The sequence below is a fragment of the Lissotriton helveticus genome, chromosome 11 (assembly GCF_964261635.1).
Source record: "Lissotriton helveticus chromosome 11, aLisHel1.1, whole genome shotgun sequence".
In the NCBI taxonomy this organism is placed as follows: Eukaryota; Metazoa; Chordata; class Amphibia; order Caudata; family Salamandridae; genus Lissotriton; species Lissotriton helveticus.
The window spans coordinates 774853688-774867566 of record NC_136072.1 but is presented as its reverse complement, the minus strand read 5'-3'; the positions used below and the strand labels follow the sequence as shown (position 1 = coordinate 774867566).

The 13879-nt window shown below is 46.7% G+C and overlaps 1 protein-coding gene across 3 annotated transcripts in view; it reads right to left on the bottom strand.

Moving 5' to 3' along the window:
* The window catches only part of ANXA4 (annexin A4), a 145988-nt gene that overhangs the window by 54020 nt on the left and 78089 nt on the right, over window positions 1-13879 (bottom strand). For all 3 annotated transcript variants that reach the window (XR_013602492.1, XM_078666686.1, XM_078666687.1), the window contains exons 5-6: window positions 13429-13542; window positions 1180-1270 (exon numbers count right to left, since the gene is read on the bottom strand). Coding sequence is in view for 2 of the 3 variants with exons in the window: in XM_078666686.1 (XP_078522812.1) it covers window positions 1180-1270; window positions 13429-13542 (205 nt within the window). In the remaining variant the exon portion in view is untranslated. The remainder of the gene's footprint in view (window positions 1-1179; window positions 1271-13428; window positions 13543-13879) is intronic.

Below are 13879 nucleotides of genomic sequence, written 5' to 3'. Positions count from 1 at the left end.
CCACATGTTGGAGATGAATAGGTACGATGGTGACCAGACTGGTCATTTGCTCAACAAAGAAAGAATGAGTGTGAAACAAGACATCTGTTAAGCCAGTGATCAGTAGGGTTTATGGAGCAATACATTTGTGCACATGATAAGAAACCCGTCTTTATCATGAGATACCCACCCTTAATAAATCGGTTTAAAGACCACATTTAAGCACTGGCCTGCGTTTGTCTGCATTAATGTAGCTTAGATTGAATTTCTTTCACATGATTAACTCTAAGATCTTAGTGAATCTAGCAGGGATACTTTCAGAGGCCACATCATGATGCAGTTTGCTGTGCTGTGCCAGTGCAGAAGGGGTCTGTGTGCTTTTATTGGCATCTTGAGAAAATACATTAACTGGAAATAGCTCCGAGTTAATGCATTGTCGCTGGCAGTAGGGTGCGGAAACAAAGGGCAGTAATGGCTGCTTTGTGTTTCTGAGATCAGCTGTCAGAAAATATACTTTACATTTAAAATATTTTGGTATTTCAAGCAGGGGCGGCTCCTTCGTTAGGGCAGAGGAGCGTCGCCCCACTGCTTTCTTGCAGTGCGAGAAGCAGTAACATAAAATTGTATGAATACCATTTTAGGTTACTGCTACTCACACTGCGAGAAAGCAGAAGGGTTAGTTTGGGGCGGGCAGGTGGGCAGTCCTGCAACAGGGCAGGGGAGGAGTGGCTAGCCCAATGTTGCGGACCCGGACTATTTGGTCTGCCCTCTGGGGCCGACCAAACCAGTCATGCGCACTTTGCCATTTTCTCCATGTAGGCTGCATGCAGCCTACATGGAGAAAATGCCCTCCCAGAGGAGCCTGGTTGGGCACCATTCCCACCAATCACAACGCTGCCGTTGCAGTGTTGTGATTGGCTTAGGGGAGGGGAGGGGAGGGAGGCTGCCTGCTTCCTGAGGCTGCCAGGAGCAGAGAAGATGCGGGACCGGAACGGCTAAGGCAAGTTCTATATCTATTTTTTAAATTAAACCTCCCCCAATGTGCGAACACACACGAGTCATGCCGGCCGTGACCGATTGCAATTTCATCTGTGCGCTCAAGACACCAAAAGAAGAAGCATTGCAGAAAACAGCATCATGAAACGGCCCCAGAAGCCTTTATTATTAGGGATTAAGATGTATCCCTGCAGCAGTACATACTGTGTTTGTAAGCCACGTTGATGCGATTGATTTCCTCAGGTGAGCGAGAAGCCATAATCTCGATCAGGCATCCCTCGTCTGTACCGGCACCCTAAAGAGGAAGGTGTAGGAAGAAAATGAGAAGCAAGGTTAAACGACAGTAAGCAACCATGGCCTGTTCACCTATAGCATAGTACCATCACAGTAACCAAGAGGGGAGGAGCGCCAAGGTCCCACAGTTGCCTGGTTCTCCAAACATTCCAGTGCTTCAGAAAGGATGGAAGGCCTAGTGTTGGATCTGGGAATGGCCATTGCCAAGCCTGATTCACCTCAGACATGCTCATCTAGCAAGATTTATTTTCAGAAGCCTGCCAGCGAGAGGACCAGCACCACCTCGAGTCTTCGGCAGATGGAGCATATGGTAGCTTCCGATGGACCTGCTAAGAGGTTACATTATTGAAGTTCTACTGCACAGTGTGTATTATCCAACTCAAAAACATGGTATGTTTGTGGGCTTATTTGTACAGCACTTTAGGTCAAAGCTCTGAGGTGGGACGCCAAGATGGACAAGGAAGACCCAGACCACAGTATTTATTTTATTTAAATTGAAAGTTTTATATAGCGCGAACAAGATCTTTGCAGATATCAGAGCGCTTTACACAGCCGGGAATACCAACAAGAGAGTGAAATTAAACGTAATAAGTGGTAGGTACGTGAGAGAACAAAGTAGTACAGGTCCATCAATAATGTAAATATTACAGATAAATGTGTGCATAGATAGTCATTAACGTCAATAATACAGGTGAAAAATAGTCAGAGTTCGAGCAGAATAATACAGATCGATGTAGAGTCTTTACAGATCCACGCTAATAGGTCAAGTGTATTTGGCCATAAGAATAGCTTTTACTTCTCTCTTAAAAAGTGTGATGGAGGAGATGAGCCTGGTTTCAGGAGGGAGTGAGTTCCAGAACCTGGGTGCCATTCCAGAGAAAGAGCGTTTATAAGTTTTTTCCTTTCGGAATCTGAGGTTTTAGCAGAAGATTGTTTGTGCCTCTAGTGTTTCTAGAGCCGCCAGAGATTGACAGCTTCTGAGTGAGGTATCCGGGAGAGCTCAAGTGTAGAGCCTTGTGTGTCATGCAGGCGATTTTCAGATGTATTCTGGCTTCAAAAGGCAGCCAGTCCAGTGATTTCAAGTCAGGGGAGATATGCGAGTGTTTTTTTGATCCAGTGATGAGTCTCGCTGCAGCGTTTAGAGAAGCTCTTAGGGGTGCAGTAGTGGTTAACGGGAGACGGCAGAGGGCGGTGCTGCCGTATTCAATTCGCGGGATTACTAGTGCTTGTACTGCAGTTTGGAAGTCTTTGGCTGGTAGGAAGGGTTTAAGTTTCCTCAGGGTATTGATTTGGAAGTTCGCTCCCTTAGTAGCCTTGCTGATATGATGCTGCATGTTTGATTGGAGTCGAGATTTATGCCTAGGGATTTCGCTGAATCCACTATGGTGGGTTGAACATGGAGTGCAGTTAACTGTTTAAGCCAGGTTTGAGTGGTAGAGATCTTCGCGGGAGGTGAGATCAGCAGGAATTCTGTTTTCAGAGCATTGAGTTTGAGATGATTATCAGCAAGCCAGGATTGGGTGCTTCTGATCGTTGAGTTCAGGAGTAAGATGTCATTGGGGGATTGTAATTTGAGATATAGTTGGGCGTCATCTGCGTACATGTGAAAAAGTACATTGGATGCTTGTAGCAAGGTGGTGAGAGGTTCCATAACTAGGTTGAACAAAGTTGGTGATAGGGAGGATCCTTGGGGGACGCCTAACGAAACAGGTATTGGAGAGGACATCAGGTTGTCACTTTTGAATTTCTGCGACCTGTTGTGTAAAAAGGAGGTGAACCACTTGAGAACAGTCCCAGAAAGACCCATTCTTGTGTTCAAAAGATAGAGTAACTTCTCATGTTTAACAGTGTCGAATGCTGAAGAGAGATCAAGAAGGATGAGGAGGCAGGTATCACCTTGATCTAGGATTTGAAGGGCGTCGTCAATTATGTGAGTCATAGCAGTTTCAGTACTGTGTCCTGCTCGGAAGCCTGATTGATGAGGGTTGAGGAGATCAAACAGATCAATGTGTTTAGTCAGTTGTAGTTGTGCGCATTTTTCCAATAGTTTGGCGAGAGTGGGAATATTGGTAATGGGACGGTAGTTGTTTAGGTCGGATGGGTCGGCAGTAGGTTTCTTTAGCAAAGGTGTGACTTGTCCAACTTTGAGGGAGTCAGGGATGGTTCCTTCTTGGAGCGAGCTGTTGATAATTTTAGTCCAGAGTGGAAGGAGCAGTGGGGTGAAATCTTTGACAGCGTTAGCAGGGAGGGGATCTGTGAGGTGATTGGAAGGTTTCAAGGTGCTGAGCAGTTTGCCTATTTCTTCTTCGGAGTAGGTTTCAAAGGATGACCATGTTGCATTGTTTTTAGGTTCGGTGGGTGTTATGCAGTTGTGTGGAGTCGTGCGTCAGTGCGGAGATCATTTTTTATGTTGTCAGTTTTTTGGGTAAAGAAAGCGGCGAAGTCTTCACAGGAGGGTGCTTCGTACAAGGTACTGAGAGGTTGGGGTTGTTCCTTGGCTTGTGTTCTGATTAACTCAAACCGTTTTCTTGGGCGGTTTTTTGCTTGGTCGAGCTGGAGGCTGAAGAAATTTGCTTTTGAGCGCTTTATTTTCCTGAAGTAGGCGTTTCTTTTTCTTCAGGGTTTTCAAGTGCAGCGCAGAGGGAGCTGCCCTCCAGGTGCGCTCTGCCATTCGCATGGCTCGTCTATCTTCATTGAGACTCCAGTCATACCATGGATAGGAGATTTTAGTGGAGACTCTTTTTAGCTGCATGGGAGCAGCCTCATTAATTATTGAGGTCATGGCGTTGAGATAGTGGTCAGTCAGGGATTTGACATCTGTAGCGCCCGTAGGCGGGAGTAGGAGGTCGCGGCTGTTCGGGGGTATGGAGTATGGGTTGAGTTTTTTCAGGTCTCTTTTCCAGACTTTAGGTCTGGAGGATTGAACAGAGTTGAGTTTGACTTTTTCATTGATGTGGAATGTGACAATATGATGGTCTGACCAGTCACAGGGTTGGATAGACTCAAGTTGAATAGCGTCCTCTTTGGCGATAAGGTCGAGGATAGAACCTTTCTCGTGGGTGGGGCGGTTGCATAATTGAGTGAGGTCCAAGGCGTTTATAGCTTTTAAGACTATTTACCACCGCGTCATTGAGATCGTTCCAATGGAGGTTGAAGTCACCAAGGTATATTTCGGTGAGCTGTCGTCCGGCGTTGGTTGAAATCATGTCCATGATTTGCTGGGCGAAGATGAGGTTGTCTCTGGGTGGGTGGTAAATGCCATGAAGAGAACATATCGGTTTGCCATCACTGATGATATCGAGGCAGATGTATTCGTAGGAAGTTGGAGGGTAGGGAAGGCGCGGAGACTTTCAGAACAGAAAGGCTGTTCCTGTATATGCATGCGATTCCGCCACCTATCTTGCCAGACCTGTCAAGCCTAATGATGTGGTAGTTGGGGGGAACCAGAATGTCCATTATAGGTGTAGAAGATTCAGTTAGCCAGGTTTCAGTCAGGATGATTAGGTCAAAGTCCAATGTTAGGATGAGATCAGCGATGGCGGAGGAGTGTCTAGAAGCCGATCTGCAGTTTAGGAGAGTGCATTTGAGACGGAGTGTGACAGAAAAGTCCCCCTCTCTCTAGTACCCTCTTCCTCCCCTAAGGTTATTCGGGACGGAGATTCTGTTGTTTAGAGTGGAGGGTCTACGGGGATTTGAGTGTATCATGGGAATGGGGAGGTGTGAGGCGGTTGTGTGGTTTAGGGGAGCTGGGTCGTAGGAGCAGAGGAGGGAGAGAGTGTCGAGATCCGAAAGAGGGTTGCATGTGTGACGGGGGCGGTTGTTGCGATTGTGGGCAGGGATCGCGGTCCAGTGAGAGCGGCGGGTGCGGTTGTTGCGATTGTGGGCATGGATCACGGTCCTGTGTGAGGGACGTAGCTTAGGAGCGTCGTCAGGACGGGAGGAGAGCAAGTTGAGAGGGGAGGTGGTGGTGAGTGAGGTGAGTCTAGGGGGTGTGGTGAGTAGCTCTTTGATGGTGTGAATTTCTTCTTTGAGTTGTAGAAGGGAGGACATGATCTTATCCAGCGTGAGATAAGTGTTAGTGCTGGGGGTGGAGGTCATGGGTGAGTGGCTGACCTAGGACTTATCGTGCGGGTGGAGGGGTAGGGTTGGTGTTCATGCAGGGCTCCGTGGTGTCGTCGTACGGGTTGGTGTTAGGGATGAGCGAGGGTAAGGGGGCGATGGGAGTGGATGAAGTACGGAGGGCGATGGGAGTGGATGAAGTACGGAGGAGGTTGGTGGCGTAGAGGAGGGAATTTGTGGCAGGCGGAGAGAGCGGGGTGGAAGTGGAGTGTATGATGGTGGTGATGGGGGAGCCTGAAGGGAAGTGAGGGCTGAGAGTGGGGGGGGGGGGAGATGGGGTTGGAGATGGTCCTGTCGTGGGGAGGGGAAGTTATAGTAGTCGATGTGGTGTGCTCTGCATGGTTAGTTAGCGTGTGGGAGTGGGGGCTGAGAGAGGGGGGGGACAAGGGGTGGGATTTGTCGCTATGTGTGTCGTTCTGGTGCTGAACTAGGTTAGAGGGGTTGTGGGTGGGGTCTGTGATGTCAGGGGGGGAAAGGGAGGGAAAGGGTGGGATTTGTCGTTGTGTGTCGTTCTGGTGCTGAACTAGGTTAGAGGGGTTGTGGGTGGGGTCTGTGATGTCAGGGGGGTGAGGAGTGGGAGTGTTATGAGTGGGGGTCCCAGGGATGGAGGTATGGGGGCGGCAGGTGTATGAGGGGGGAGAGATTTGTGTCTGTGATGGAGGAGTGTGGGGTGGTTACAGCAGGTGGGTGAGTGACTGGTGTGACGGGGGAAGAGGTGAGGTGCATGTCGTTCTGGTGCTGATCTAGGTTAGCAGGGTTGTGGGTGGGGGCTGTGAAGTCAGGGGTGATATTACTGGAGGGGATGTGAGTGGAAGTCCGATGGTTGGAGAGGTTCTCTTTGAAAGTGGGGAACAGGTTGTCTAGTAGTTCCAGGTTCCTGTCTGTGGATTGAATTAGGACAATCCCGTTATTGTAGATAGTAATGGTGGTTCTGCCTAGGAAGAGTTGGGATGGTGTGATGGAGAGAGTTAAGCCATGAGCGGATTTCCTGGTGGTGGAGACAGTGAGTAAGGTGAGGAACGTTTTTCTCCATTGAGCTCTGCGAGTGGTGTGGAAGATGATATCGATGTTCAGGGATCCATTGGCCGGTGAGAAGTAGGTGTCAACAAAGGGGGTTTCAGGGTGGGACCTCAGGAAGTTGTGTTTAAAGCATTTAGCGGCTTTTTTGGTGAGCGTGGATGGGTAGTTGATTTTATATGTGTGCTTGCCGATGGGCTCCATGCTGGGATGGCGGTATAGGTGGGTGTGGCGGTAAAGGTGGGTAGACGATAGTGATACACATGTGCAAAGAACAATGCAGACAGTAAGTTACGTGGTACACAAGTGACACTAGTGAGTAACAAAAATTAATCAAAATAGAGGTAGCAATCTGTGCAAACCAAAAATAAACAGTGAAAATGGGTGCAGCTTACACAATGAACACAAATGAACAAAGATATGAGGTAGCAGACGGTACAGCTTACACCATGTACAAAAATATAGGTGGTATCAAACGGTGCATATCCAGAGTAAAAGTGAGATAGATGCAGCTTACAGAGTTGTACAGTACCCAAATAAAAAGAATAATAATGATATACTGAAACAAAATACCAGTGTCACCAAAAAGCTGCATGAAGCAATATTGATGCTGGTGAGCCGCCAGACAAATTTGAGGTAGCGCTCGGTACATTACCAGTGAGGAAAAGTGAGATGTGTGCAGGTTACAAAAAGAGTGTACAAAATACAAGTAGAGGTATAATACTGCAATAAAGGCAGACACTTAATCACACGAGTATACAGCTGCCGTGTGCATCGACTTCTGGCAGGTTGCTGGATAATGCTCGTGTATGGTCAGAGCATCAGGGCTGCATTCCCTATCGCCTCAATGGGTGTTGTAGTGTGTTTCCCGATGACTGTTTTCCCCCATCCTGCAATTCTCCTGTGCTTTTCCGACCGCCTCAGAGCTCATTCAGGCATCCCCCCCCCCCCTGAGCGGCGTCACCTCCAGCTCCCGGCGCGGCTAGGGCAAGCTCCTGCCGACCGTTGTCTACACTGATCCCGCCTGCCTCAGGGCTCCTCTCCGGCAGCTCCCTGGGCGGCAGCGCCACTCCTCAGATCGCCTCCAGTACTCGGCGCAAACTGGACAAGCTCATGTCGTCCGTCGACGCCCCTCCGATTCCTGCCCGCCTCAGGGCACCGATCCAACAGCGCGCCAATGCCCCGAACCAAAAGCACTATTACAGTGCCGCCATCCGGTGTTCCATTGACTTTTTTGTTTTGGCTCTTGAGCTCCGTTCTGTTGTCTCCAGGCGCGGGTCGCGTAGACCGGGGGTTGGCGCTCCGGCGGAGGGATTCAGTCCTCCGTGGCCTTAGCAGTGTTTGCCGCCTCCACCGTCGGCACTTCCCGTAGTACCTCCGTTCTGCAGGCTCCAGGTGACCCAAAGGTGCACGGCAGTGTCGAGGCCCCCCAACTGCAACGTTACTTCAACGGGCTGCACGGCAGTGTCCACAGCACCGGCAGGCAGTCCCGGCAGGCTCCAGCCCGCCGCCAGGGGAGACCGGAGAGGATCCGATGCCTTGCGGGCGGTGTCAGACGTGACCGGTGATCGACAGGCAGCCAGTCACGGCAGTGTCGGGGCCCCGACGAACAGCGCTTCTCTGATGCCCACAGCCTCCTGCTCACTAGCCGCTACCAGCCTCCTCAGCGACCGCAGTGTCCACAGCGGGATTCCTCCGATGTTCCGGTGAGGGTTGCGGGGTCCCAGCCGCCAGTGCTCCAGGTACGCAAATTTCATCGATGTTCCAGTTACTTTTGAGTGAGACCAGTTACTCGTTTTCCAGTTACTCTTTTTCTTCGCCAAAGATGGGTGTTATCAGGGATAATTCCCAATAGGGGATCCCCAGCACTGGGAGCTCCGGACTAGAGCTCCTACCAGGCGGCCATCTTTGTTTGAAAGACGAGAGGGAAGCTTATGGAAGCTAAAATTATTTAAAAAAGTAAGTTGACCCCTTTTGGACTCTGATAAATGTGCTGGAGGACTCGCGCAGATCTCTGCAGCTGAGAGTTTACTTAGGCAACCACATTTCAATGAGAGGTTTCATCCTAGTTGGTAAATAGGGGGCGCTTACTAACCAGGACTTGCTCAGGAGCAATGATCCATCCGAACCTCGGCAAGAGAGATTCATCACAGTTGCACCTTCCACAAGGGTTCCTCCTTCCCAGGAATCCTCATACCGAAATCTCTTGGTGGTGATAGTCTTATCTTGCTAATCTTGCATGCATGCATACATACATACATGGCCCCTTCACCTAGGATACAACAGCATAGCTTGCAGGCAGATGCCAAGTGTCGCAGATTCACCCAGGATGCACTCCTAGTTTTACAGAGACCTCCTAGTTTCATAGAGACCCTTTACAGGGCAATCTCAGTCAGTTCTGATTTCCCAAATCCATCCTCAAACCAAGGTCCTTGACAAGACAAGTCTTCCGTAACAGGAAAAATACACCCGAGTCCTAAGCTCATGCCCCTGCAATTCATCCCACAGCACAAGGGTATACCAGGAAACAAGGGGGGGGGGTGGCAGAGATATATATGAACTTACTGGGACAGTAGCCCACCAGCCCCTCAAACAAGAGCAATCTCACGCGGTTCTCACTTTCACCTCAACCCTTTGCCTCCTACCTTGCAGGCATCCTCGCTCTAACAGGGTGCATCGAGGCAGCTTCGCTTCGAGGGTGCCCTCTACACTTTTTGGTCATGTAACATTTCACTTAACGATCTTTGTCCAAACACAGCCAAGGGACCGAGCGCCCAAGAGGGAACCAGATATTGCCGACCCAGAGTTTTCCTCTGCTCCGGCTTACATTCCTGGACTCATCTTGAACTCAGTGAATTGATCAATGTTGTGTGATGCAATGAATGTGGATGGCATGTAACCCTCACTTGTGAGCTTTAAACCTGAGGAAACTACGACAAGGGCAATGTTACCCAAGTACAATTTGGTCCTCATGGTGCGAATTGCTTTAACAATGTGCTTTTTGGACCTAAAAATAAAAAAGTAAAAGACACCTCACAAATAAGAGTCCATAAGCAATAATTATTCATAGATTACTGTGTACATAGAATAACACTCCCACATACAGTGCCTTTGACAGATTCATAAACTTCACTCCAAACTGGCACATGAAATGTATTTTCAAACATACTAGAGCATATTGCCACAAGACAGTTGCTACTTAATATATATATGGGGCATAAAACAGATCCCTGCCATCTGACTCGGGGAGGGTCCCCATTTAGTCTAAAGCCTATGGATATCAATGGGATATGGGAGTCTCTGCCACCACATCCCATCCTGCAGGGGATTCCACGATTTTGCTTTAAACTACTGAAAAAAGGCCTTTTCATATAGTCATGGTCTCAAACAAATACCTACAAGCCGAATCATTTATTGGCAAAATGTGTAAAGTAGACATTTTGCAGAGCATCTCATCCTACTGTTGGCATCCATGTTTTTCAATGAAATGTATTTACTTTCCCAATTTTGTAAATGGAAGCATTTAAACATCCAAATAGAAGAACTTCACATTTGTGGCTACAAACGTGGACCACTTCTTCACCTAATAAGTTAACTGACGTGCTGATTAACCCCCTCAAGATCTCTTTACAAAGGAATCCAACGGTTTTAAATTAGTAAAAGAAGAAAGAATTGGTAACTGATGTAGCAAGACCAAGGTTAGGGAGAGGGAAGATTAGGATTTAGGTTGGAGATTGCTGAACAATGATCAGGCAGGCTCTCTCCTTGTGCTGGTAGGTCGGTTGCTCCGGAGGCCCCAAGACTAATTAAGAGTAAGACCATTCTTAGAATTACGCGCTTCCCTTCACAAAAGTAGCAGCAAATAAATCCAACCATAGATCTGGAGGCAACTACCAGATGGCACAAGAGCTATGGAGCTTAGGACTATGAGATGTGGGGATATGCACTACAGTGGTGTTAAATACATCTGTTAAAAACATGGTTTGCCTTACCCAGAGAACACACCACCCAAAGAAAGGAAGCACAAGGAAATGAAGTTACAGTTGCTAATCTATTTTGGGTAAAACTATGGTTCAGTTTAGAAGTCCTGTTCTACAAAAAGCAGTGTCATGATAATAGGATGCTGGATAAAATTAAGTGTATTCCCTGGTACACTTATGTTAAATCTAAATGTAGAATATAATTATCTTTGAGATTCCCTCGAGTTGGTGACTAGGCATACACTCGCCCATATCAAATGCTGTAACTTCTACCTATGTAGGACTTCAGAAAAAAATAAAAACTATCTACCACTTATCCTGCATGAACTAAGGTCTTGAGTTATACTACAACAAAATCACAAATCTTTGGCATACACCCGAGAAGATTGAAGAATTTGTAATGACTCATCTTATACATGCAGGTTTATGTTAAACTACTCTCTTTGCAAGAATATTAGCATATAAAAAGTTTAAAATATACTTTGCCAGGTTTGAAAACTACTTTTCAATTCTCCAGAAGTGCAGATAGTCACTTCATCCAGCAAGGAGTTGTACAACATATATAGGTCATGGCTTTGCTAAGGAGCAATTTAAAAATAAAATTTAGGGAAAATTATACGTAGCTGGAATTTTAATATGGGGACCGTGAGATGTAGCACCAGATGCTTCATACAAATAAATCCAGGGGTTCTGCATGTGGATTAACTGGATAGTTCTTGAGTATATAGTCTCACATTTTAAAAGTCAATGAACCACGTTTAATATGTGCCGCATTTTTTAAGTTTATTCCACATCTACGATGTGGCCAGCTTTCTGGGTTGAAAAGATCTGGACACCTTTTCGTTTCTTGGGGGGGGGGGACTCCGATTTTCCACGACTGCTTGGAGAACTGAAAACACTGACTGTAAGGGCTGGAACTCGGCTTGCTAATGGTGGGTGTAAAGAACGTCTGGTGAGCTGGCTCTTGGTGGTACTGCAGTCCCATCGTAATGCTGTGGCTATCATAACAGTCTGAGATGCGAATGTGAATTACTTTTCTTTTTGTCCATCATAAGTTTGCAACAGCCTGCAAGTTATCCCTTCCTCACGGTGAAGGCAATACAAAAAAAATGGAGGAACGAGACAACATTCCCTTAGTAGTTTATGGTGCTGCCTAGGTTCCTGAATCCTTCCCTAGTCATCCACATTCTGCAATCAAAAAAAGCTTTTGACAGGACTGTCGAGTGATAGGCGAAATGTCACTTCTATAGTTATATGCACTCCACTTATGTGCATATGATGCAGTTGCCCAATGTGATATGCCTATTGCATGTAACTCACCGTCCCGGAGACAGAAAGGCCAGGATTCGCATCTAGAGACCATTCTAATTTTGAAGAGCTTCTGTGTACTGGAGTCTCTTCAAGGCACAGGTGGAGCATTGCAGCGGGTTGCCCAGAGTCAATATGGCCACACGGTTCTTCCTGAAGGTAAGTCTTGACTACTAGAGCCAGGTTTAACATTTGAAAGACATCTACACATTTAAGAGGCTGGATCATGAAGTCAGGTAACTGAACGGATGGTCTGTAGATGGCGCGCTCAAGAATAAACAATATTTCTGAAAAGTCTAGCACTTTGCTCTTGGTTGGTTAGCTCTCCCCTAGAAAGTGAGCAAAATGGCTAAATGCATCTTCGCACTCCATTACATAATCCAGAAAGAGCATTCTAGTTTACAGATATGGCACACCTGGACCACTGAATTGGGTGAAGATGTCATAGATTATCAATGGCTCACCATTTGTGCACTATTAGAGATCGCTAGGATTAAAATGATAAAGTACAGTTATGTACCCAGAGTTTACCATGCTAATGAAAGCCCAGCGTTTCCAGAAAACTGTAACGCATGTGTCCCGGCTGGTTGTTTTCAGCACAGTATATGCAATGTGTGTAAGATCTATGTTCTGGTGAACTCGGGACTGGAGTGCTTTGAGAATACGGAAGATAATACGCATGATAACCTTCTCGGAGTGGCTACACAGGTGGGCATTGATCCATTCCATGTGCAGTCCAGCTCCTGGGTATAAAGGTTGGTTTTGAGTTAAAACAACGCACAACTAAAGGTGCCTTCTGTTAAATGTCTGAGCAGAGCTTATGACGTAAAGAGGTTTGGCTGTAAAGAAGCTTGTAAATCCTGAAAAAGTCTAATAATCCAAATGCAAATATAACTTGTACTTCCACACCCATAAGCAGATCGACAGTTTGCACACCTTGCTGTATGTAAACTGGGACAGGGCGTTGTTTTCTGGTAACTGCAGTTTTTAACATCTAGGAATATCACACAGTTTCATTTTCTAAGCACGGACTGATTAAAGTCATAAAATAAACAAGTAAAAATGAAATGGCAACTCAGTACGCTTTGCAATGAAAGGTGTGCACTCAAGAGGCCAGGAGACCGCATGTCCACGCATCTTGACCGGAACAGCATCAGTCTTACAAAAGGCCTCCATTTTGCCTCCATTGTTCACAAAAGTAACATGTAAAACACAAAGGACATTTGAGGGATTGATGGATGGATCCACCGCCTCTCACATTTATGCATCTTGCAAACAAATATAACAATTGAAACTGGGAGACTAAAATAATGCTCTTCAAATTTTTAGGGCACCAAACCCACCCATCTGGTTCAGTGACCAGATGTCATCCTGACCCCATTCTTGACAGTATTACTTGGAACACTGGCTTTAATACTACAGTGGAACAAATTAGGATGTGACCAAAACAAAATAAACTAATATGACCAGACCATCTAGGCCCTTGCTTTAGGAGCGTTTCAAAAGAACCGAGCATGTAGATTAGCAAAATTCAATATGCTAAATGGCACAGACTATCCCTGGGCCCCCTAATCCCCAATCCATAAGTGTCACCAAGCAAAGAAGTAAATGTCCTTCATCCAAGCAATACCTTTTGCTTCCAGGTGGACAACGTTCACAATGCAGACAATGAAAAAGGCTACAGGACGGGCATGGGGAGAAGAAATACGGCTTGGAACAGAAAACCACTACCAACCTTCATTGCAGCCTTTAGTTCCTGGACGTCATATTGTGTGATGGCCGTCAGTAAACCTACAATCACCTTCTCAAACTTTCCGGTCAGCTCAGACTTTACATCATCCTCCAAATCCTGTTAACGTATAAAATAAAAGTACATGAATGCAGAAATAGGACTGGGGTCAGCACACCTGAAAGATCAAGATCTTAATCTATCAAAGTAGCCCTACCATAATCCCACAGAGGTGCCTGCATTGACACCCCATCACTTCTATATTTGCAAGATGGGTTTTAGGATAAGCGCAGATGCCAGTGCAGAGCGGTTGGCCAAGATGTGCTTGAACATGGCATCAAAGCTGCACTAATCAATGGCATGACTTGCATACTTTCCTTCAGTTTCAGTGGCAGCGCGGACACTACAATCATTTTACACAGGATAGGCATTTACATTGATAAAGTTGTAATGTTTA